This window comes from Petaurus breviceps, unplaced genomic scaffold (assembly GCF_028583685.1).
Source record: "Petaurus breviceps papuanus isolate PSGF00001 unplaced genomic scaffold, PetGlider_PUasm1.0 176, whole genome shotgun sequence".
Taxonomy (NCBI): domain Eukaryota; kingdom Metazoa; phylum Chordata; class Mammalia; order Diprotodontia; family Petauridae; genus Petaurus; species Petaurus breviceps.
In genome coordinates, this window is record NW_027185771.1 from 4,105,395 (window position 1) to 4,131,344 (window position 25,950).

General features: G+C 38.8%; 1 protein-coding gene across 3 annotated transcripts in view; it reads left to right on the top strand.

Moving 5' to 3' along the window:
• Positions 1-25,950, top strand: part of FANCA (FA complementation group A) — a 114,954-nt gene that overhangs the window by 32,753 nt on the left and 56,251 nt on the right. For all 3 annotated transcript variants that reach the window (XM_069085513.1, XM_069085511.1, XM_069085514.1), the window contains 12 exons: positions 714-824; positions 1,400-1,495; positions 1,611-1,670; positions 4,618-4,706; positions 5,662-5,722; positions 5,821-5,870; positions 6,930-7,006; positions 17,474-17,581; positions 20,102-20,235; positions 20,639-20,709; positions 22,391-22,490; positions 24,097-24,284. In XM_069085513.1, the coding sequence (XP_068941614.1) occupies positions 714-824; positions 1,400-1,495; positions 1,611-1,670; positions 4,618-4,706; positions 5,662-5,722; positions 5,821-5,870; positions 6,930-7,006; positions 17,474-17,581; positions 20,102-20,235; positions 20,639-20,709; positions 22,391-22,490; positions 24,097-24,284 (1,145 nt within the window). The remainder of the gene's footprint in view (positions 1-713; positions 825-1,399; positions 1,496-1,610; positions 1,671-4,617; positions 4,707-5,661; positions 5,723-5,820; positions 5,871-6,929; positions 7,007-17,473; positions 17,582-20,101; positions 20,236-20,638; positions 20,710-22,390; positions 22,491-24,096; positions 24,285-25,950) is intronic.

Consider the following 25,950-nt stretch of genomic DNA (forward strand, 5'->3'; position numbering starts at 1 on the left):
TTCTATTGGTTTTTGTTCTGCCCTTGATGATATGGCAGCGCAAATCTAATCTTATTCTTCCATATCATAGCCCTTCAAGTAATTGAAGAGAGATCCTGTATTTTTCCTAACTCTTTTCTTCTCCAGGTCAAACATTCCCTTTTCCATATGGTCCTCATATGTCATATTCTCTAGGCATCTTCACTATCTTGTTTGCCCTTGTGTGTTCAGTGTTCAGCTTATTAATGTTCTCTTTAATATGTGTTGCTTGGGACTGAAGACAGTGCTTTAGATGTGGTCTGACTGGGACAGAGTGGAATAAGGGAGTACTATCTTTTTTGTTCCCGACACTCTGACCCTCTCAATGAAGTCAAAGATGACATCTGGTTGGCAAGAATAATTGCATTCTTTCCCAGATTTTCTAGCTAACTTCTCTGGTCTAAATTATTATTCCTTCTAGGTAATTTGGCAAATTTGGTAAATTTGATTGGGAGTTATGACTCTGCCTGTTTTTTCAAAGTTTCAACTAATTACATTCATAAAGGGGACAGAAGTTATTCCTACAACTGAAAAAAGCCATATGGAGCCATTTAAAATTTTTGACCCTAGTATGAAGAGAAAGTATTGATGATTACGATCATTATGAAGATGGGTATTTAGGTTAATGAGTTAGGTAAGATTTTTATACTGTCAAGACGCTTTAAAACTCAGATGTCTTAAATTTTTTTTTTCAGGTTTCCTTCGGTAATGTTAGTGGTTACCATGGCAGTAGTAAGAAAGCTTTAGTTTTCTTATTCAAGTTTTTATCAGACCTAGTACCTTTTGAAGCCCCACAGTACATGAAGGTGAGAAGACACATACAGTTCTGTTCACTAGATTTCATTTTATCAACCTTTTTCCTGAATGAGTAGAAGTATCCTAATACCCTCTCACAGACTATCTCTAGGTCTAGATGTGTGATGTGCATTTGTTATTGTTTTTTATTTTTTTGTTTTTTGGAGGGCAATTGGGGTTAAGTAACTTGCCCAAGGTTACACGGCTAGTTTTTTTTGTGTGGGTGTCAAGTGTCTGAGGCTGGAACTAAACTTGGATCCTCCTGACTCTAGTGCCAGCTCTTTATTCACTGCTCCTTCTAGCCGCCCCCTGTTATTATTTTTTAAATATCTTAAGATGAACTGAGAATTTTAAGTGTAAAAGTTACTTTGATAACTTGAGTATTAAGGATCCAGAGTTTCTTTTGTTTTTTTTGGCATGGATGTTGTCTTTCCTTTTTTGCATTTGGGTTTTATAAATTGATGTTAGCTTTTTTCTGAATTCTCAAGAGAAGCAGCTTTTGTGATAAAATTGTAAAGCCTCTATAATGGAGCTGTAAAAATATCTAACTTGATAAAGTGATTCTACTCTGCCCTTTTGCCTTCAGATACACATTCTTCACCCACCGCTGGTACCAGTAAAATATCGGTCTTTGCTTACGGATTATGTTACACTAGCCAAGACTCGATTGGCTGATCTCAAGGCAAGTTCAAGATCCCAACACTTCAGTGTATATTGTTGAAAATACAGACTTCTAATCTCAGAATACAAAGTATTTTGTGACAATTTCACTTTTTTCACCCTTCTTTCATCTCAAGGTTGCTATAGAAGATATGGGACTTTATGAGGACTTATCATCAACAAAAGAAGTTATAGAGGTACTGGAATAGATGCTGTAGTCCTGGAACAGTCTCTTTTAGATGCTCATGTTTTGATTGAAGAAGAGGTCTTTTTTCAGTGCTAGTGTTATGTATTGGTCCAGCCTCATGAAAATCTCTTCTCTATAGCCATTTATCATAGATATTGTCATTTTGTTCAGCAGATGCCTCTGCTGCTGAATGTTGAGCTCTGGAAATACTGGTTCTCTTTGTCTATGGTTCAGTTTGAATTATGATATTTGTCAAAGAATTAATTTCTTAGAAAGTTGAGGGGAAGTATATGTAGAAAGGACTGTGACTTTTTTTTTAAGCAATTGGGGTTAAGTAACTTGCTCAAGGTTACATGGCCAGGTGTTTCTGGGGCGGTGCTAAGTGTCTGAGCCCGGATTTGATCCCCAGGTCATCCCGACACTGGAGCTGGTGCTCTTACTCGCTGTGCTACCTGGCCGCCCCAGGACTGTGATATTAAAAAAAAGACACCAATAATTTTTTTTTGAGGCAATCAGAGTTAAATAACTTGTCTAGGATTACACAAACTAGTAAGTATCTGAGGTTGGCTTTGAACTCAGGTCCTCCTGATTCCAGGGCCAGTGCTCTATCCATTGTACCACTTAGCTGCCTCATCAACGATAATTTTTTTAAGAAAAAAAATGGTATTTGTCATAAAGGCATTTGGTTCCATGTTTTACTTTTGGATACATGTGTTTAGGACATGAGGAAGTAAATTGTTATTTGCTGAAAAGTAAAGTAGAGAAAGAAAAGCTGTTAAAATGTGGCTCTGTGAGACAATGTATTTCTTAAGAAACCCTAGATTTACATGAGACATATATGGAGTAATGGTATTTAAAACAGAAAGGGACTTAAAATTTTCTTGGGGATCCATGTAAAATAGGAAAAATAGACACATATTTACATGAAAATTAGAATCATAGTGATTTAGAACTGGAAGGACTTAACGCAGTATGGTTCATACTCCCCTCACCCTCCACTGAAAATAGCTTATTTGGGGTATTTTTTACATTTTTCTAATATTATTGATATCTTTTATTTTTGTTATCACCTGTGTTTCTCAATTTATCCTTTCTGCTAAACATGCCAGATATCCCTTATACTAGAGGAAAAAAAACAGTTCAGCAAAATTAACCAACACATTGAAAAAGTTTAACATTTGAGATCTTACCCACCCATAGTATTCTACCTCTGCCAAGAGGAGAGGGAGATGCCTTTTTACATTTCTTCTTTGAGGCTAAGCCTAGGCACTATAAATTCATAATATTCCTTTTCAGTAGTTCCCTTGTTTCCATTTATTTTGTTGTAGTTATTTTGTATATTCTTTTACTATATCTTCTTATTTAAATTTATGACTTATGGGGTGTAGGTGGTGGAGTGAATAGAACACTGATCCTGGAGTCAGGAGGACCTGAGTTTAAATATGGCCTCATACACTTAACACTTATTAGCCATGTGACCTTGGGCAAGTCACTTAACCCCAATTGCCCTGCCTTCCCCCCTCTAAAAAGCAAAAATAAATAAATTTATAACTGTTATAAGTCTTACCATGTTTTTCTGTATTTATCACATTCATTTTTACTCTTTTGGTCAGGCATGCAGACTACAAGAATTTATATTTCATTTTCAAACAGCAACTCTTTTCACTTATTCACTATATTTTTTGTTGTCTTTTTTTTCTCCAAGAAGGCATAGAAGCAACAGAAAAATTCCATAAAATAAGTAGAATGCGAAAAGACAAATCTAGAGAATATTTTTTTAAAGTTACATTTTCCCTATTTGCATATAAATGCATATAATTGGATACAATTGTCTAACCTCACCTGGAGAAATGATGTAATATGAAGTAACAATAAGTGTTTTATGGATGATCAGTGTTGAGCTTGGATGTTAAAATTATGTGTGATAATCCTTCTCTTGCATTGTACCTGTATTTAAAGCTATATTAAGAATATTCCTTCATTTATAGGACTGTATTTTTTGATGTTGAACTATTTAAGAGCACTTGGCTCTCGTACAGAAGCAGTGTCAAAACATAAATTTTACCATATAGTTCATTGGCCCTTAGACTAGTTCATATGAAGAGTTAAATTTTTAAAGCCTGAAAAATTAATAAATTAGGCTCAGTTCTCTTTTGTTCATCAACTATTTTTTTTAAGTTGCTCATCAGTCTTTTATTATAATGAACAACAAAAAGCAGGGGATGGAGGTTAGTATAGTTATACTCAAATTGATAACAGGACCAAATTGGCAGGTCTAGGTGGCTAGATATGATGTAGAAAGACAAAGAAACAAATTTTGATGTGCTTTAGAGGCATTTCATTGCAGGTGGGCCAGAGCAGGTAGGATCCTCCACCCCTTAGAAACCAAGCCTCACTGTTGGGACATGAGATCTCTGATGACTACTATATGGGACAGTTTAATTTCAAAAGCCACTTAGCAACAACCAGTCTAGAAGAAGAGTCTTCTGCGGAAGTAAATGCAACAAGTAAACATTAAGGCATCATCCCAACCTCCCAAATCCATTTTTCTTGGGTTAGGGAGGAAACATGATCCAAACAAGCCTTTGATGATCATTAAATTCGCACTCAGATTATAGGCAGCTTCCTGCAATAGCCTTTGGGAGTGGTGCCCTTCTTCTGGAAGTACTGGCTCATAGGAATAAGTGGAACAATTGCTTCTTTTAACTCCCCTCATTGGTTACTTCTTACCATGCCGCCATCCCTAACTCCCAACCAGGTCCTTTATTGAACCAAACCATCCAAGAGGTGTTTATTTTTTGAGTATCAACTACTTTAGCTGTTACTTTCCCATTATTCTAAGGTGATAATCATTGCTGAATATGTAAGTACGGGAAGGTAAAAGCCTTAATTTCATTATCAAGGTCAGCACTGTTTAATTTGTTACTCTAACTTTCCTTTTCACATACATGAACCAGCCCCACTGCCAGGCGCAACAAGATGTTGAAAAGGCCATTCAGGTATTTGAACAGACAGGGAAGATCCCGGTAACCGTCATGGAAGCCAGGTAGGATATTATTGTTCATGTAGTGCCTAGCCATAATACCCTACCTGGAGTAGGCGCCATTAAATGTTTGATAACAATGGGATTATTCAAAATCCTTTACATGTGAACAATTATAAATTTAACTTGATATTATATATATTCACATATTCATTTGTCATTAAGTTACATGAGACAAGTATTCTAATTTTTACAGATGGGGAAACTAAATCATAGAAAAGTTTAATGACTTGCCCATGGTTAAGTGATGGTAGAGCCTTATTAAAAACTCAGACTTTCTATTTCTAAGGAAATGCTGTCAGTCCTAACAAAGCATAGCTTATGAGCATTTCCATACTTAATCAATGATATAGTGGAAAAATTCCTGGGTTTGAGGCTTAAGTTCACTACCTTCTATAAGACTATAAAATATAAAATGAGTGTCTGTATCTTGGGTTGTGAAGAAAATACTTTGTGAACCTCAAAATGCTCTGTAGATATGGATGTTATTATTATCTATAATATAATTATTTATATTATCTATAATTATTATCTGTACCATGGAGTTTTAATTCATCTACATGAGTTCTCCCACCCATATAGACTTCTGCTTATATATACATTGTGATTTCTTTTTATTATTATTAATTTGGAAGCCTATACAACTGCTATTGATTGGTAAAGATACCAGTCAGGGAATAGAAAGCCAGGTGCACACTGTAGCAATAATAAGTGATACTTTATTATCCTAAAACTTGATTGTCAGTTTGCCTGAAGCCACTGCAGTAAGCTAAATGGCCCATGAAGACTGAAGGACCATTTGGTCAAGTATGGATTGGAGAAGATGACCTCTAGGCACCCTTCCAACTCTTGGATACTGTGTTTAAAATCTTATTACCTATCGTAGTCTAAATATTATTTAAACTCCTCCTCTGTTACTTTGAGAGATCCTTACAGTGTTTTCATTTCTGTATTCCAGTATATTTAGGAAACCCTACTATGTGTCTCATTTTCTTCCAGCTCTACTTATACCTCGTGTGGTTAGTATTTTTCTCTTTTAATATGTTACAAATTACTAGAGGACAATTACAGGTCACTTGAGGCCTTACATTCTGACTCCTATATTTTTATTTTGCAGCTGCCTGAATCTCCTGATTCCCGAATGGTTTTTATAGATTCCCTCAGAAGGTAGGAATATCACTGGAGGCTGGGGGCCGAGTGGAGGAGTGGGTTGGAAATATTGATGAATTGACATGTTCCTGTACCATTTACTAATACTTCTTGAATTATGAAACTATAGTATGTTGGTAGGGAAGATTTGGAAGTCATGGGGAATATTTCCTTTTCAGAGTGATGGCATGAATTGGTAGTTAGATTGTACTTTAATTTCCAGAATCAACATTGTATTCTAAGATAAACCTTTGTTTTTTTATCTGGTTCCAGATAAACTTTGTCTGGAAATTTGGAAAGTTTTATAGTTGCACAGTCACCATGGTAAGAAAATTTAAGAAAGGAAGGAAAAGGAAAAGGAAAACTTGTGTTAGATTCTGCCTACAAAGAAAATCACTGTCATTTTGAAAAGTTCTTAATTGGAAATAATGCCCTACCACAGCACATCCTCTTCTTTGCTTGTGACCTTAAGTAGTTGGTAGCAGCCCTCATTTTTCCAGGTAGAGATATAAAACAGTAAAGTCTGTTTTCCTTGCAAAGTTTCGCAAAAGTAATGGAATATGTGAAAAGTTTGAGATGAGAAAAATAACACTAATATACTTTCCTATTTGGACACTGTCTTAGGAGCTTACTTCATCTTTGCTTTTTCTATGCATACTTCATTTACAACATTGCATTTTATGCTGAAACCTCTTGCTTAGATTTCTTAGAGACAGTCTTGTTGGCATCTGGCAGGAACTAGAAGCTTCTCCCCACACTTTAGAACACTTGAATGCATATGTTTGGGGACATAGTACCTCATGCAAATGGTTTATGCCATGGTTGTTTGTCTTAGCATGTCCATGCCCACTCTTCCATATCCTGCCTTGCCTTATAAGTGTGGCAGCAGGCATGACATTTAACTCTATCCCAGAAAACTGGTTTGTGCCTTAAGTGGTAATACAGTCTTCATCCTCATTATATATATTTCCTGTATTGCAGCTTTATATATTTTAAGACGTGTGAACATCACTAACTCAACTGTAAAAATCTGAGTTCTAACTGAATCGAATTCATTTTTGTTTTCCCCTGATACAGAGCTGATAAACTTCCTCCAAATTTGTATTCCAACTACCTACAAGCCTGTTCTGCTGCAGAAGAGAGGCAAGTAGAAGGTAAGGTCACTTCGTTTACTAATTTCATGCTTAGTAAATAATTTAGTGTTATCCATTTCCTTGTTCAGGAATATTTTTTTCATATAACATATATTTTACTTTAGATATGCCCAGGGGATGGATTTGTTTTGCCTGAATATATTTCTAATGGGTTTTTGTTTTTCCTTTTTTTTTTTTAAATGGTAGTTGGGAGAGAATTGAGTGAAAAGGGAGACTAGCAATTATATTGTTGGAAAAAAAAGAAGAAAATGCATTTGGTGTTCAGTATGTTACTTTAACAGTTATCCTGACTTTTTCATCTGTTCTTCCTTCTGAATTCTAGAGGAATATTTAATGCTCATGGATGGACCATGCCAATATAATAATAATGTGATTTAGAACATTTTTTCCATATAACTTGATAACTTTGATTTCTCCTGAAAACTGCCTGTTCATATCCTTTGATCATTTATTATTTGGGGAATGGTCCTTATTTTTATAAATTTGAATCTATTCTCTACATATGAGAAATGAGGTTTTTAATCAGAAAAACACTTGTTATATATCCCCTCTCCCTCAGTTTCCTGATTTTCTTCTAATTTTGGTGCATTGGTTTTGTTTGTACAAAAACTTTCTAATTTTATGTAGTCAGAATTATCCATTTTACCTCCATAATCCCCTCTATGCCTTGCGTGGTCATAAAATCTTCACTTACCTCTATATCTGATAAATATTTTCCCATATTCCCCTAATTTGTTTATGATATCACCCTCTATGTCTAAATCATGTACCCATTTTTTTCCAAATGCTTTATTAACTTCTGATTTACATCATTCATTTCAGCCAGATTTTGAATTACAAATTTTCTCCTCGTTTTTCTCCTACCCACCACTCCAAAATAGCAGTCCCATAGGATGTCCCCTCCTCCAGTCTGCTCTCTCCAATATTTTCTCCCATACCCCTTTCGACACTTCCAGTGGATCTCTATGCCCCAATGCCTGTATATCTTATTTCCCAATTACATGTAAAATAGTATTAATAATAGTATATGTATATTTGAATATTTGATTTTAAAACTTTGAATTCCAGATTCATTCCCTTCCTCCATTGTCACCCACCCTTACTGGGAAGATAAGCAATTCAGTATAGGTTGTACATGTGTGGCTAATGCAAAACAATAACATAGTAGATATATTGTAAAAGACTGACTATATTTCCCTCCCTCCTATCCCACCTCCCACTTGTTCTATTCTCTGCTTTGATCCTGTCCCTTTTCAAAAGTGGGTGCTTCCAACTTCCCTCCCCCCTAGCCTGCCCTCCCATCATTCCCTGTCTCATCCCCTTCCCCCACTACTCTCCTGGAGGGTGAGATACCCTATATAGTGTGTATTTCATTCCCTTCTCAAGCCAAATTCAGTGGGAATAAGGTTGACCCATTCCCTTTTGCCTTCCTATTCTTCCCCTCCATTGTAGCCATTTTCCCTTGCCTCTTCTATATGAGACAGTTTACCCCATTCTGTCTCTCCCTATCTCCTCTCATTATATTCCTCTCTCACCTCTTAATTTCACCTTTTAAGTATCATCCCTTCCTGTTAAATTGGTCCTGTGCCCTCTATCTATGTATACCTGTAAACATACATACACATTCACATATGTATTCATATGCGCATATACCCTCATATATAGACATATATATATATTTCTATTCCCTTCAACTACTGAGAAAAGTTTCAATTATTGTTTTTCCATGTGGAAATGTTAATAGTTCAACTTTGAGAAGTTCCTTATGATTTCGTTTACCTGTTTACCTTCTCCTGCTTCTCTTGCTTCTTGTATCTGAATGTCAAATTTTCTATTCAACTCTGATTTTTCAGCAAGAATGATTGAAAGTCCTCTATTCCACTAAATAACCATATTTTCCCCTGAAACATGATACTCATTTTTGCTGGGTAGGTGACTCTTGGTTTTAATCCCAGCTCCTTGGACCTCCGGAATATCATATTCCAAGCCCTTCGATCCCTCAGTATAGAAGCTGCCAGATCCTGGGTTATCCTGAGTGTGTTACCACAATATTCAAATTGTTTCTTCCTGGCTGCTTGTAATATTCTCTCCTTAATCTGGGATTTCCAGAACCTGGCTATAATATTCCTAGGAGTTTTCTTTTTGGGATCTTTTTCAGGAGGTGATCGGTGGATTCTTTCAACCTCTATTTTGCCCTCTGGTTCTAAAACATGAGGACAGTTTTCTTTGAGAACTTCCTGGAGGATGATTTCTAGGTTCTTACTTTGATCATGGCTTTCAGGTAGTCCAATAATTTTTAATTTATTTCTCCTGGATCTATTTTCCAGGTCAGTGGTTTTTCCCATGAGATATTTCACATTGCCTTCTATTCTTTCATTTGTTTGGATCTGTTTAACAGCATCTTGATTTCTCATAGTCATTAGTTTCCATTTGCTCCAGCCTAATTCTGAAGCAATGATTTTCCTCATTGAGCTTTTGAGATTCTTTTTCCATCTGGCATATTTGGCTTTTTAAGGCATTCTTCTCCTCATTGCCTTTTTGAGCCTCTTTTGCCATTTGAGTTAGTCTATTTTTTAAGGTGTTATTTTCCTCAGTCAGGCTGTTGACTCTCATTTCCTAATTTTCTTGCATTGTTCTCATTTCTCTTCCCTGTTTTTCCTCCACTTCTCTTATCTGCTTCTTAAGGTCCTCTATGGCCTGTAACCAGCTTGTATTTTCCTTTGAAGTTTTTTGTGCAGGAGTTCTGACTTCACTGTCTTCCTCCTGTTCCATGCTTTGCTCCTTTTTGTCCCCAAAATAGGAGTGTAGTGTTGGAATCTTCTGTCTGCTTTGTTTCCTTTGCCTGGTCATGTCTCCCCTCAGGCACTTGACCCCTGGGCTCTTTGCCACAGTAGGACTCTGCTACCAGACAGGGAGCTTTAGTCCCAAATGCTGGGGTTTTCTCAGCTGCCAGAGGTATTAGATGGGTGCCCTCTCTGGGGTCTCCACAAGCTCTGGCAAGCTGGACACACACTCCAGGACCTCCACCCTAGACTGTAATCCAGATCCAAGCAGGTTAAAGCAAGAGCGATTACCCCTCAAACTGGTGCTTGGTCCCTCTACACTCTGCAGGCCAGGAGCTGAAGCTGCCACGTGGTGCTGGCTGTCTGTGCCGGCCTCTCAGCAGCTTCTCACCCGGGGGTTAAAAGCCACGCACTCCCACTTACTGGGTCCCAAAGTCCAGATTGCACTGACCTCTAACTTTGTTCTTCACATCTATGTTTTGATAAATCTGGAAACAGCCACAGCTGCTGCTGATCTGGAGTCCCTCCAGCCGGGGGCTGGTCAGGCCTACCCTGGGGCTAAAGCCTCAGCATGGGGCTGGGCTCGGCTCCCAGAGCACTACTCTGGCCAATTCCTGACGGCCTGCTGGGCTGTCCTCAGCGGGAGGTTATTTTGTGGGTTCTGCAGCTCCAAAGTTTGTTTAGAGTCCCCTTTTTACATGGATTGGGGAAGTTGGAAGCTGGAGCTGCGGGGAGGTCCTGCTTCTACTCCGCCATCTTGACTGTGCCCCACATCATGTACCCATTTTGACCATATATTGGTATACAGTGTAAGATGTTGGTCTATGTCTAGGTTCTGTCAGTTTTTCTAGCAGTTTTTGTTAAATAGTGAATTCTTCCTCCAATAACTTAGATCTTTGGGTTTATCAAATATTAGATTACTGTGGTCATTTAATTCTGTATTTTGTGTACTTAATCTTTTCCATTAATCCACCATTCTAAGTTAAAAATTAGAATTTGTTTTTATGACTGTTTTCACAATTACTCCTCTGTAATATAGTTTGAAATCTGCTGCTACTAGACCTATCTTTCACATTTTTTATTGATTTCCCTGATATTCTTAAGCTTTTGTCATCCAGATGAATTTTGTTATTTTGCTAGATCTATAAGATCTATAGATCTATTGTTTAGTAATTTAATTGGTATGCCACTGAATAAGTAATTTAGGCAGAATTAACAGTTTTCTTATATTGGTTTAGCCTGCCCACAAGCAATTAATATTTTTCTAGTTGTTTAGATCTGTCTTTATTTGTGTGAAAAGTATTTTGTAATTGTATTCATATTGTTCTTGGTCTTTTAGCTATGTAGAAAAGTAACAAATATATAAAACCAGAATTCTTACCTCAAAAGATAAATAATCACACAAAATGGTGATAATAACAGTAATAGAATATGAACAAACATTTCTCAAAAGAATTACAAATTATTAACTACATAAGAAGAATTTTCCAAATGACTGAAAATAAGAGAATTCTAACCTAAAACTATCCCACATCTAGTGGTCGTTTTCTTTCTTTTTTTTTTTTTAAAACAATTGGGGTTAAGTAACTTGCTCAAGGTTACATGGCCAGTTATTTCTGGGCGTGGTGCTAAGTATCTGTGCCTGGATTTGATCCCCAGGTCATCCCGACACTGGAGCCGGTGCTCTTACTCTCTGAGCTACCTGGCCGCCCCTAAGCAATTGGGGTTAAGTAACTTGCTCAAGGTTACACGGCCAGGTGTTTCTGGGTGGGTGATAAGTGTCTGAGCCTGGATTCGATCCACATGTCATCCCGACACTGGAGCCGGTGCTCTTACTCGCTGTGCTACCTGGCCGCCCTGTTTTCCTTCATTTTCAAAGAGGACCAAAATGACCTCACTATGCTAAAGTCAAGTTTCAGGGTGTCTAGCTGTGGCTGATCAGACCAACATGAGCTCAGAATGCTCTACCACAGGTTGGGCACAAACAGTCTGTGTGAACATTTGGGGTGGATTCTCCAAATTTGCACTTCCTGCATTTCCTTTGAGCTGTTTCAATTTTGCTTTGCTCATAGAGCACAGTACCTTCTCTGATGTGAGCATGTCATGCTGAGTGGTCCTGTGCCAGTGTCTCCCATGTCACACAATCAGTTCCAAAGTTCTTAAGAGAGACCTTGAGAGTGTCCTTGTATTTCTTCTTCTGACCACCATGTGAACACTTGCCCTGTGTGAGTTCTCCATAAAACAGTCTTTTTGGCAAGTGTATGTTTTGCATTTGAACAATGTGACCAGCCCATTGGAGTTGCCCTCTCTGAAGCAATTTGAATGTTTGGCAGTTTAGTTCAAGTAAGAACCTCAGTGTCTGGTGTCTTATCCTGCCAGGTGATCTTTAGAATCTTCTTAAGACAATTCAAATGGAAGCAATTTGGTTTCCTACCATGCCGCTGGTAGTCTGTCCAGGTTTCACAGGCATACGACAGTGAGATCAGCACAACAGCTCTGTAGACCTTCAGTTTGGTAGTCAGTCTAACACCTCTTCTCTGCCATATTTTCCTTTGGAGCCTTCCAAAGACTGAACTAGCTCTGACAATGCATGCGTCAACCTCATTATCAATGTGTACATCCCTGGAAAGTACACCATCAAGGTAAGTGAACTTACCCACAGCATTCAGAATGTCTCCATGTGCTGTAACCGATGGTTTCATGTATGGATAGTATGGTGGTGGCTGATGGAGCACCTATGTTTTTTGGTGTTAATTGTTAATTGGGCCAAAATTAGCAGAAGCAGCAGAGAATTGATCCATACTTTGTTGCATCTCAGCTTCAGAGGCTGCATTGAGTGCACAGTCATTTACAAACAGAAAATTATGTGCCGACACCTTCTCCACTTTGTTCTTGGCTTGTAGCCTTTTCAAGTTAAAGAATTTGCCATCTGTGTGGTAGCTGCCCTTGATGCTGTGTTCATTCTCATTGAAAGAGTGGGAGCAAGCACACAGTCTAGTTTCACTCCATTAGTGACTGGGAAAGCACGAGGGCATTGTCCATTATCTGGAACCCAGGCAAGCATGCCATCGTGAAATTGATGTACAATGCTGACGAACTTCTCCTGGCATCCAAATTTTGACATAATTTTCCATAAGCCCTCACGACTGAAAGTATCAAAGACCTTGGTCAGATCTACAAACATTGTGTACAGACATCTGTTCTGCTCCTGGCATTTCTCCTGCAGCTGTTGGACAGTAAACACCATATCTACTGTTACTCAACCCTTTCTGAAGCCACACTAGCTCTCAGGTAAATGACCATCTTCCAGTTGAAGGATCAGCCTATTAAAGGGGACTCTGTCAATAATCTTGTCAGCAATGACTAAGAGAGGGATCTCCCTGTAATTGTTGCAGGACAGTCTATTTCCTCTACCTTTATAGAGATGGACCTTGGAGGCATCCTTGAACTCCTAGGTAATAACTTCTTCTTGCCATGTAACCTGGAAAATTTCAGCTTTTGTATGAGAAGTGGACCCCCTACCTTGTAAATTTCATCTGGAATAGAACAGCACCATGTGCTTTGCCACCTGAAATGAGCCTAATGGCATTCAAAACCTCTTCTTCAGTTGGGGTTTCACCTAGGAAGGGATTGACTTCAACCTGAGGTAAATGGTCAGTGGAGCTCAGCATTGATTGATGATGGTCTGTTGAGAATGCTATGGAAGTGTTCAACCCATCTCTCTAGGATTATGTCCTTATCACTAATCAGTGTGGCTCCATCAGCACTGAGTAGTTGAGATGCACCACAGGTCTTTGTTTGGCCCATAAATAGCATTCAGGGCATCATAAAAGCACTTTGGATTGTTACTATCAGCATAAAGCTGAATTTCATCTGCCTTCTTACTGAGCCCTGAGCCAAGAATCTTGCATCTCTCTAAGCTTTGCTTGTACTTTACTTTTGGTGGAATTAAATGCTACCTTCTTAGAGGTGAATGAACTATCCTACCCGTAAACCCTGTGGAATTCTTGTTTTTCATTTAGCAGCTCCTGAATTTCCCCATCATTTTTTTTTTCAGTTTACTTGCAACATTTTTATTTTTCCTTACACAGTGCTATCATGTGAGAACATTAATGCAACATACAAAAATCTTACATTAATTAACTAGATGCACAAATGTATAGGTTGTAAATGCAAACTTTTTTGCAACTCAGGGTTGAGTAACTTAGCCTTATGACATTGGGGGAAAATGGTGGGTTAAGAAAAAAAAAACAACTGGTTCCTCAGGCTTGGATTCAATATGTATTCCTGCTAGGATGGTGGCAAGATGCAACACATGTTTAATAAACTCTTGCCAGCCTTAGGAGAGAAATTCTGCAAGTCAGCTCTTTTAGATGCTAGAAATCTGACCTTTATATACCCTGTGCAGATCTGATACTTTATAGAACTAAACTGTACAGCTGTTGAATGTCAACCAGCCAGATACTATATTGCCATTTTATCAGGTCAATTGTCTATAGAAGTTAACTTTTGGGGCAGCTAGGTGGCACAGTGAATAGAGCTCTGGAGGACCTGAGTTCCAATCCGGCCTCAGATACTTAACACACAAAAAACTAGCCATGTGACCTTGGACAAGTCACTTAACCCCAACTGCCCTTCCCCCCCCCCAAAAAAGAAGTTAACTCTTAGCCTTACCTGTCAAAATGAAGTGACCTATATCAGGATTTAGATTAAAGATATGTACAAGGTATGCTGAAATGTACACCAGGGGAGCAACTGTTAACTTGAATACAAGGTCAAATCAGTAACGGTTCAGCAATCTAGAAAGTGCTGATATTTGTCTAATATCAGATACAAACTTCTCCAGGGATGTTTCTTTTCAAAGGAGGCTTATTCCAGTTTCATAAGGCTAACACAAGGTGTATATTTGCCAGGGAAAATTTTTACTTTGCTAATACTCATGCAGCAAATGCTACACATCTGCTAGCAGTCCATTTAGAAGCATTTGCAATGGACAGTGGATGGGCTAGATTCATCATATTCCTGCTTGTTGATCCACATCTGCTGGAAGGTGGAGAGAGATGACAGAAAAGAGCCACCAATCCAGATGGAATACTTACGTTCAGGGGGAGCAATGATCTTAATTTTCATTGTGCTAGGTGCCAGGGCTGTGATTTCTTTCTGCATTCAGTCAGTAATACCAGGGTATATAGTAGTACCACCAGACAGTACTGTGTTGGCACATAGATCCTTTTTGATATCAACATCACACTTCATGATAGAATTGAAAGTGGTCTCATGAATGCCACACAGTTCCTTACCCAGGAAGGATGGCTGGAAGAGGGCCTCTGGATTGAACCTCTCTTTGCCAGTGGTGATCACCTGGCCATCAGGAAGCTCATAGCTCTGCTTCAGGGAAGAGGACAAAGCAGCAGTGGCCATCTCCTGCTCAAAGTCCAGGGCGACATAGCACAGCTTCTCCTTGATGTCACGAACAATTTCCCTTTCTGCTGTGGTAGTGAAGCTATACCCGCTTTTTGTCAGCCAAATCTAGATGAAGGATGGCATGGGGAAGGGCACAGTGTGGGTGACACCATCACCACAGTCCATAATAATACCAGTGGTGTGACCAGAGGCATACAGAGACAACACAGCCTGAATACATGGCTGGGGTGTTGAAGGTTTCAAACATGGTCTGTGTCGTCTTCTCTCTGTTGGCCTTATGCTTTAAGGGAGCTTCTGTAAACAGAACAGGATGTTCCACAGGAGCTACATGAAGTTCGTTGTAAAAGGCATGATGCCAGATTTTCTCCATGTCATCCCAGCTGGTAACAATGCCGTGTTCAGTGGGGTATTTCAGCATCGGGATACCTCTTTTGCTCAGGCCTCATCACCAGCAAAATGGTCCTTCTGCCCCACTCCTGCCATGACACCCTGGTGTCTTGGGCATCCAACAATGGAGGGGAACATGGCCCCCAGAGCATCATCCCCTGCAAAACCAGCTTTGCACGTGCCAGAGCCATTGTCAATGACAAGAGCAGCTATATCTTCTTCCATTTTTGTTTAATGTGGCTGTGCATCATCCTAGTCCGAGAACTTAGAGCCGGGGAAGGGAGGGACCAAATAAAGGGGGTACATACAGTGTAGCCTACAAGTGCTATTGGTTACCACTGAGTGAGCCCCATCATTTTCATCAAGCCAGTTTTGGTGTTTGCAAGTGTTCTGACGCAGATGAGCAAATGCAGTGTTATAGAACCAAATCTCTGAAAACTGCCTACTCCTTTTCAGCTCCACTGTTGCCAGCTGCGTGTTGGCTCAATTTTTCCTCCAAATTAGCAACAAACTGTTCCCACTCGGAGAAGAGCTTTTTTTTTTTTTTTAAAGCAATTGGGGTTAAGTAACTTGCTCAAGGTTACACGGCCAGGTAGCACAGCGTGTAAGAGCACCGGCTCCAGTGTTGAGAACACCTGGAGATCGAATCCCGGGCTCAGACACTTAGCACCCACCCAGAAACACCTGGCCGCCCCTAAGCAATTGGGGTTAAGTAACTTGCTCAAGGTTACATGGCCAGGTGTTTCTGGGTGGGTGCTAAGTGTCTGAGCCCGGGATTCGATCCCAGGTCATCCCGACTCTGGGGCTGGTGCTCTTACTCGCTGCGCCACCTGGTCGCCCCTAAACTTTAGCACTATTAACAGTTTATCTTGTCACACAAATTTCTTGCTAATTTAAATCCCCTGGATCTGTTGCCCAAATTACTCACCTTTTCTTTCTCTTGAGATGATCTGTCATATGTGCTGATGACAATATCACTTCTGTTTCTTCCTCTGTTGGTTGTCACCAAAATATTTCAAGGATTTTTTTCACATGCATTTATCTCTTTAACATATAATGCTACTCTACCCTAACTCTTTCTCTGTCCTATTTCTTTTGAATAAGGTATAATAACTTTCCGGAGTCATATTCCAGTTATGAATCTTATCCTACTACATCTGTTACACCTGTGAGTCAAATTTACTTCCTAAGTTTAGGATTTCTCATATAATGTGCTTTTTTTATCCATTCTTTGTACATAATGTGTAGACATTTAAGGCCATGAGTTCTATGGCTGACTTCTTTCTTGTTTTTAATTTCCTGTGAACTTTTGGGCTTCACTACAGCCATTCTCTGGTATCAGACTGTGTATCAGTAGTTTTTCTCTTTTCATTTGAAAGCTCTTTTGATTGGATTTTTAAGACCCTAAACAAATAAATTCTTTTCAGTTCTTATTAAAACACTCTCTTGGGGCGGCTAGGTGGCACAGTGAATAGAACACCGGCCCTGGAGTCAGGGGGACCTGAGTTCAAATCCGACCTCAGACACTTAACACAAAACTAGCTGTGTGACCTTGGGCAAGTCAACCCCAATTGCCCTCCCAAAAAAAAGGCAAAAAAAATTAAAAATTAAAAAAAAAACAAACACTCTCTTCTTGGCCAGAAACCTGTCATTAGTATATTTTACATTTTTTCCTATGTTACTTTGTATCTTAGGTTATAGTAGTCAAAGTTCTTGATTTTAACCATAGAATATGTGTTAAATTCTATGTAAAAGACCTTGTAAAGCTGCTGGATTCACATATAGAAAAATGAACCTTGTTGGTATAGAGATGTTTGGGGTATTTAAAATAAATTAGCAATTAAGGATACATAACAAGTTTCATTTTATATAGACCAAGTAATAAAAATGGAGACTGGTAATGCTGGAGAACCACTGGAGCAGTTAAAAGGTGAATTAGAAGATCTGAGAACCTTAATAATCGAGCCTGCCAATTATGATGGTGAGATGGTGGTAATTAATTCCTTTAAAATATCTGTCTTTAAATGTGAAGGTATTTGAAGAGACTATATCAAATATAATTGGAAATTGATGATTTTATGCCTTTTTTAAATGTGATTTTTCTGGGGAAAATGATTTTTAATAAATTAATTCAATTCCCAGAGGTCTCCCCCTCCCCAGAAATTTTGGGCCAGTTTTTTTACCCCTAAGCACACTATCTTTTTACTTCTTTTAAGCTTATAATTCAATTCTTTCTTTCCCTTGGTTTAGTGATAAAATCTGATTCTGAGACTAGAGCATATTAGGAATACTGTCTTACACATAAGAGATAAAAGCTGAGTTCTGTTCAAGCTGTCACAAGTCTCTGATGAAAAAAATTTTTTAGACTTATCATGACATTCCAGTCAAAAAGGTCCTATCATCCAGGAACACTCAAGGAACTTTCATAAGATGCTTATAATATACCTTCCCAGGTGTACCAAGCAGCATTGTGGGCTGTCAGAAATGAAGCCTCAGTTTCTAGAAATTTCAGTCATTACTACCACTGTCTTGTTATCAGGGTGAAGGCTGTTTTTTCCCTATATATTGCTTAACTTTCTATAAAAGTTTAACAAAACACTAATCTAGGCCTTATAGTCCAACTGAATTTTAAAGCACTCAGTGTTTGCAAAATATTCCATCAGAGTCAACTGGAAGTTCTTAGATTATATCATAGAGAGTCTTTTGAAGTGCTCTATGACTTTCTAAAACAAAAGAAACTGAATTTTTTGTTGAGAGAATTAAACAGATTTTTAGTATGAAATTGTTCTCAAAGAGTCTTTGAGGAAGCTTTAATAAAGTTGTGAGTTCATTCAATGTCTTTTGAGGATTTATCATAACACTCTAAATAGGCAGTTCATCTCATATTCATTGCTCTGCATTGTATCCTATTAGTCTTTGAAAGGGAATATTTAGTTTCTAAAATAGTTGGTCTATAAGACCATACCTTGTATTTTAGGATTAAAATCTGAGACTGTGTTAAAGCCAAAAATATGTTGACATCTCAGATTAGCCCTTGTTTAAAAGCGTGTCAACATTTAGGTAGTGCAGCTAATGCCTGAGTTCCACTTGCCATTACAGGAGACTTCTGGGGCTTAGTGCTTGCAAAATTTCACATTGATAGGACATTTGCTACCTGCTCATTATGTATAGTTGGCTAATGACTGAGGTTTAAAATCTTTAAAGAGGATAGATGATTGGTTTAATATTTCAGATAAAAAAATGAAAGGGTTTGGGGTGGCTAGGTGGTACAATGAATAGACCACCGTCCCTGGAGTCAGGAGGACAAGAGTTCAAATTCAGCCTGAGACACTTAACACTTACTACCTGTGTGACCTTGGGCAAGTCACTTAACCCCAATTGCCCTGCCTTCCCCCTTCCAAAAAGACAAAAAAAAAATTAAAGCATTTATCTGCAGGTTTCATCCAGTTAGGCCATTTCATTAAAAGATAATGATTTATTTTAGGCTCTCATAAATAGGGCAGCTACTTTTTAGAGGGGATATATATATATATATATATATATATATATATATATAGTTAGGAAGACCTAAGTTCAAATCTTGCTTTAGATGGTCAGCTGTCTGACCTTGAGCAAATAACCTGTCAGCTTCAGTTTCTTCATCTGTAAAAAGGAGATATTATGGCACCTGATGTGCTTTGCAAACCTTAAAGCACTATACAAATGCTATTATTATTTTTTCAGATTTATCCTACTCCCCCCCCGTGTGTGACAAGATAAACTGTTAATAGTGCTAAAATTTGGGGGCGACCAGGTGGCTCAGCGAGTAAGAGCACTGGCCCCAGAGTCGGGATGACCTGGGATTGAATCTGGGCTCTGATACTTAGCACCACACCCAGAAATAACTGGCCATGTAACCTTGAGCTTAAATATGTACATCTTGTGCATTCATTGTTATGGTCACAATTTTTTTCGCTTTTTTTTTGAGCGCTTTACAGATTTTATGTAATGCTTTCCTCACAATTCCATAGGTATTGCAAATATTATTATCCCCATTTTACCGATGAGGAAACTGAGGCTCAGAGGCATTAAGTAATTTGACCAAAGTCTTTATAAGTCTTCTGATTCCAAGTCCAGAGCTCTTTCCATTACTCTCAATCTACCTTTTAGGGTCTGAAATAAGTTCTCACATCTTTTACTGGTTAAGACCTTTGGTTCTAGCAAACAATCAGAAGGGTAAAAATAATCCATTCTAGACGAGATATAAACTTTTGGAATGATCACCATATTATATTTAACTGGGAATACATTGAGAGCAGTTTGAACTATACCTTCAAGTCATACTTAGCTAACCCTATTCTACCCCTTTTCCTTATCACTAGATACAATTATATGTTAATTAGAAAAGTAAATTGATTTAAATACTAAGTATATATTTTTTTCCTCTTGCTTCACCTTTCTACTAATCACCCCAATCCCAACTCTTTCTCCCTTTCCTCTTTGAGATTGTTTCCACTTGTAGCTTTGTCTGCTCAGATTGCAGTGATCTCTGAGAAGCTGAAAGTTGTTCTGGGAGACAGGGATGACAGTGGAACTGAGACATCAGGGATTCACCTTAACTTCCATTCTCTAAAACTTGGGCAATGGGAACAGAAAGTGAGTATGAACTAGCTCAGGGTAAAGAGGGTGGATGCGGGGATGAGGAAATTTGCACATCTCTGTGTTTATGAAGGGTATCGAGTGGGTTGGGCTTCTCCTAAATTTGTATTTTGCTGGATAAAGGATTTTTATATTAGGTTTTTTTCCAGGAGACTGGAGCAAATACTGTTTAACTCAGTTAATGGATATTTATAAGCATGTGTCCTGTCTATTCCTGGATATAGTGTATTCCTGGGATTTGAAAACAGATTTCCTTCGAGCCTGTTTTCTTTGTACCTCCCACTAGCACATTTTGTACATTTCAAAGTTTGTGTTGGTGTAAGTATCAGAATATTATCTATGATGTAATGTCATCCTGCTGTGTGGAACCTACATTCCCCCAAATGAATTTTTGTCTTAGGTCACCGATCTTTTGCTGACATCTTTTTGCCAAAACCTAATGGTTTCTTCTAAATTCAATCCACCTGATAGGTAAGTATGCTACTTTGTCTTAAGTTTTGGACCAATTTAATGGGCAGCCTGACTACTTCTATAACTTGTTTTCTTAGGATAATAGCTAATATATTATATATAGTACTTTATAGTTTGCAAAGTGTTTACCATATCTACTTTATCTCATTGGATTCACCTAACTTTGTGAGGTACTTGTTATTATTCCCATTTTACAAATGAGGAAACTGAGGCTTAGGTTAAGAGACTTGCAAAGGTCACATAGCTAGTGTCTTTGGCAGTATTTGAACACAAATCTTCCTGGTCTCCAAGTCCACCACTCTATTCATTGATTCTAAAAGATAATAGAAATAATCCTTTGTTTTCCAGTTCTCATTAATGTTTTCTAAATAATTGAATAGCAGTTTGGTACTATCTTTGGAAACTTCAGTAAAACTATCAGTCTGATTTTCAACACTTCTCTGTTCAGTATCCTGTTAGGCTGAGACTGCCAGGGCACCACAAAATCTTCAAGCTTATTTATGTTCTTTAGAGTCCCAACGTTTTTTAACTGGAATAGCCCTATCCCAGTGCCAAAGTTTGTAAGACATCCTAAATGAAACCTCCCAATCCTCTAGAAAATAAAATCAGTCTCTACTTTCCTTATTAATTGCTGAAAGAACATTCTTAATTTGTTTTGCAAACCTCTCCTCAGGCAAGGAAGAGGCTGTTTGTACTGTGGGGTTGGAGTGAGCCAGAGAGCTAGAAAGGCTGCTGTTACAAAAATGCATGACCCTTTTCTGTGTCTGCAGTTCAGGAGTAGCTGGAATAGTTGTGGGTGAGGCCCTGTCGGCAATAATAAAAGGCATTAAGATCCGGGATCTATTTCTAGGGGCAGTGCATGAATCTCTGGTTTAGAAGCATCCATACTTGTCTTTCTAGCCTTCATTGGACTACTTGAGGCCTAGGAGAAGCTTCCTCTACATGATGTGACTAGAGTCATTTTGAGACTGGACTAAGGATATTTTTTGATAAGTCTTGCTGATAACTCTATCTTAGGTTTTCCAGTTTCATTATACTTTACTATAGGTTATTTAGTGCCATCCAGATGCAGAAAAGATGATTATGAAGTTGATTCTCCCATGGTAACATGACTCTGAGGCAGCCTTGCCTACTAGGGAGCCAGGCCCAATCAGGCCTGTTTTCAAGTCCTATCTCTGACACCTAAGGGTGATGTAACATTGAACTAATGTGTCACGCAACCTGTTGGTACAGTAGGCCGCTCTCTTAGACTTAGGTGTATAACAATGACTGATCTACATTGATAGGAGCTTCCTTCTTTGTAATTCCTGGCACAAATGAAATCACAGGTTTGGACCAACACAGCTTTGGCCAGGAAGAGGAGGGTAATTTGAAACTGACCTTTCCTTAAACCCATCATGTCCACATTCATCTTTTCAGTTCTTTCTCTTTTTGCAGTGATTTTTGTAGGACATCTTTTCTGAGGTAAACCTGCTAGAGTCTCCTGCTGATATTCTCAGTACCGTTTCTTGAACTTGAATGTTAAATGGTCCATTTCAGTGAAGTGTATTAATGCCCAGAGAGTGAGGTTAATAAGACATCGCCCTTAACCATTTAAGCAACACCTTTTTACACTGGAGGTTAAGGTACTTCAAATGGCTATCAATATAAATGATCTTTTATAACATTTGTCTGTTTGCAGGCAAGGCTCCTGGCCATCACTGTTTGTGAAGATGATCTGTGGACACAGGCATCTTCTTCCTGCATTGCTTGCCAGATTCTGCCAACTTATTTACCACCAGGTTAGGTTTTCTGATTTAATATCTCAGTGCCCTACCTCCCACAGAGTACTTACTGAGCCCTACATGCCTTGGGTTGCACACTGAGCAGTGGGCTGTTCTTTTCTATGAGGATGGAGAATTGTCATTCACTGTTTCATGATGGGAGATGACTAACAAAGAGCAGGTACTTCACCATCACCAAGACCCATCTTTGTCTCAGCTTTTTTCCCCAAGAAGAAAGTGTTTTTATTCCCCCTATAAAAAAAAAAACATTCTTTTCCACTTCTCAGAATTAATTCACAGCTGACTGTTGTATCAAGGACTATAAAGTATAAAGATTACATCTGCTCTGAGTGCAGTGCCCTGAGTTAGATCCAAGGAGGGTGGGGGAAAGAGTGGGTTGCTTTTCCCACTCACACTCCGTTTGGATTGTGTCTTAGTCAATTAGCAAACCCTTATTAAGTGTCTCCTTTGTACCCTGCACTGTGCTAGGCCTGGAATACAAAGAAAAGCCCCACAATGCCTGTTCTCAAGGCTCTTTGAGTGATGAGGCTGAAAAGACAGGCTTAGGCCAGGTGTGAATGGCATTCAGAGCTCAGCGGGGGAGTTCTTATTTTATCCTAGAGGCAATAGGAAACCATTGGAATTTATTGAGTAGAGGAGACGTGTTTGGACATACACTTAAAGAAAATCCGCTTGGCAATTGTGTAGTGGGTAGATTGGAATGTAGGGAGACCAATTAAGATGCCATTGCAGTGGTTAAAAAATAGATGAAAGATGATGAGGGCCTGAATTAGGTGATTTTGTGAATTGAGAGAGGGAGTCAGATGAGAAAGATGTTGTGGAAGTAGAAATGACAAGATTTCTCAACTGATTGGAAATTGTGGGGTGAGAGAGAATGAAGAGTGGAGGCTGAGGATGAAATTGTGGGCCTGAGAGACTCTCAGAGTGCTGGTGCCTTTGGCAGAGAGAGTGGGGTTTGGAGGTGGAAAGATAAAAAATTCAGTTTTGGGCACTGTGAATGTATGATGTCTCTGAGAACATTTAGTGTGAAAAGTCCTATAGACAGTAATGTAATACTGAGGTTCAGGGAAGATATCAAGGCTGAAGATAGAGATAGATAGATCGTAGAAAGGTGATTATTAAACCCATGGAACTGCTGGAGTCACTGAGAGAGAAAAAGAGAAGACAACCCAGGAGAAAAAAGGTCAGATGGGGCAGTGAAAGAGCTCATGGCCACCTCTAGTTGTTCTGGGAAAACTCCTGGTTCTGTAATGTCAGGTAGATTGAAAAATTTATGAAAATGTTAATCTTGCTGGAAATATGCATTCACCAGATTGGTGAATTGGTTGTTGGTTTATTTGTAGTGTTGACATTTCCCTGAAATAGCTTCGGTATATCAACACTCCAGTTTGTAGAAAGTGGTTGAAAGCAGAAGATAATATATTCCCTTCCCCCCCCCCCCCCCCCCCTTTGGTTTGGTTGTTAATCATTTTGAAGCATCAGAAGCTTCAACATCGTCCAGCCTCAAGGACATTCTCCTATGATTTGTTGAGTTCAGGTGAGGTTGCTTTGGGATAAATGCCACATTCCTCTCCTTTTTATGATTTTTCTGTTTTGATTTTAGGGCGAATGCCTGACTGACATTCATGTTTTAGGCCTTGCTGCCATGGCAGTTCATCTAAATGAGTTAAAGTCCTTTATTCCAGAATTGGTTCTTGGAACTTCTGCCCATGCAAAGACTCACTCAGTCACAGAATTCTGGGAGAACCTTCTGGCATGTAGAACTCAGAAATCCTTTTCCCTTTGTATAAGGTAAGTTCCTTCCTTCCTTACTGCATCATAATAACTAATAATCTATCATTTTTATAGCATTTTAAGGTTTCTAAAGCTCTTTATATATCTTACCTCCTTTGATCCTCACAACAACATCCCTGTGAAGTAAATACTCTTTATCTCCATTTTACAGAGGAGGAAACTAAGGCTGAAAAATGTGAGTGTGTCATGAAGCTATTGAGTGTCTGAGGCTGAATTCAAACTCAGACTTTCCTGACTTCAGGCCACCTTGGTTCCTAAATCATTTACTTCCCTGGTTAATTTTATTGAACTTAAGATGAATCTCCCTCATGCATTTCATAAAATTGTTATTTAGCCAAAAAATAACTGCAGTTCTTGGTTTTAAACCAATCTTTTAAAACTTTTAGGTGACAGATCTGTTTATACAACCTTGAAATTAACCACCTGCCCATACATTTATAAGATATCTCAGTTAGGTTAGGAAACCTACATCACTGTCGCCACCAAGTGGTATCTAAAGCAGCTGTTGATCACTCTATCCATTCCTAACCATGTTACTTTCTTCCTCTTCTTCCTTTTCACCCTTCTCCTATTCCATTTTTGTTCTTTCCTTGCCTGGGTCTTTGACCTACTAGTAGTGTTATGGTAGAGGCAGGCCTGACACCAGCACCCTTTTTGTTCAGGTTTGATCTGAAAACAAAAGGAGGCATTCATAAGTTATTGAACAGTTAACAAAAGGAGGTTTACTTAGCCCTAACATAGCAATAATGTGCTCAAGGATACAGTGACCTTTAGTTTCTAGAGACTAGTAACTCCTGTGATCTTCTGATAACTACCAAATTGGAGGGGCTCCTAATTCTATATGGGTGGGACTTTGTGTCTCCTTAGGTGACTAGAAGCTCCATTGGGCAGGGACCAGATAGATCCTGGGACAGCTTTGTTACCTTTTAGGGAAAACTCATACCTATTTGGAGCTGGGGGCAGGTACATGTTCCTGATAGATATTCGTCCTGTCACACCCCAGTAGTCATTGCCTGGCCTTGCTTAAGATCCTTAAAGCTAAAGAGGTTGCTAACCCCTTCTCTAGATTTACCTCCCAGCCTGGCACTTTTACTTCCTCTACCCCAGACTTTAGGTTTGTTTTATTGGAGCTACATGTCAGAAAGCTGAATGAAAGGAGCTCGTTCCTTTATTTGATAGGTGCCTTCTCTGGAGGCTCACATTGGGATCTTTGAGAGGTGAAGAAGTAGTAGAGGGGGGAGGAAAAGGAGGAAGCAGGATGAAAGGGGGTGGGGAATAGACTCATCCTTCTGAAGTGGCATTCTGCTCTGCTCACCTTTCCAGTGAAGGGAGAGAGACGTTCTATCCTCTCTTTTTCATGGCCGATTTGATATTGTTGTAAGTAGACAAATTTCAGTTTGGTTTTCTTATACTTTCCATTTGCATTGTGATAGACTATTTTCCTAGTTTTGCTCACTTTAATTTACATCTGTGCTTATGTTTCCCCATGTTTTGCTTTACTGTTTTCATATTCTTTTATTATATTGCAGTAATACTCCATCACTTTCAGGTTTCACAATTTGTTTAGTTATTCCCTGGTTGATGGGTAGTGCCCCCCTTTTAAAATTAATGTCCCTTTGTGCACTTATGAAATTATCCACATGTCAACCAAATTATTTCTTCC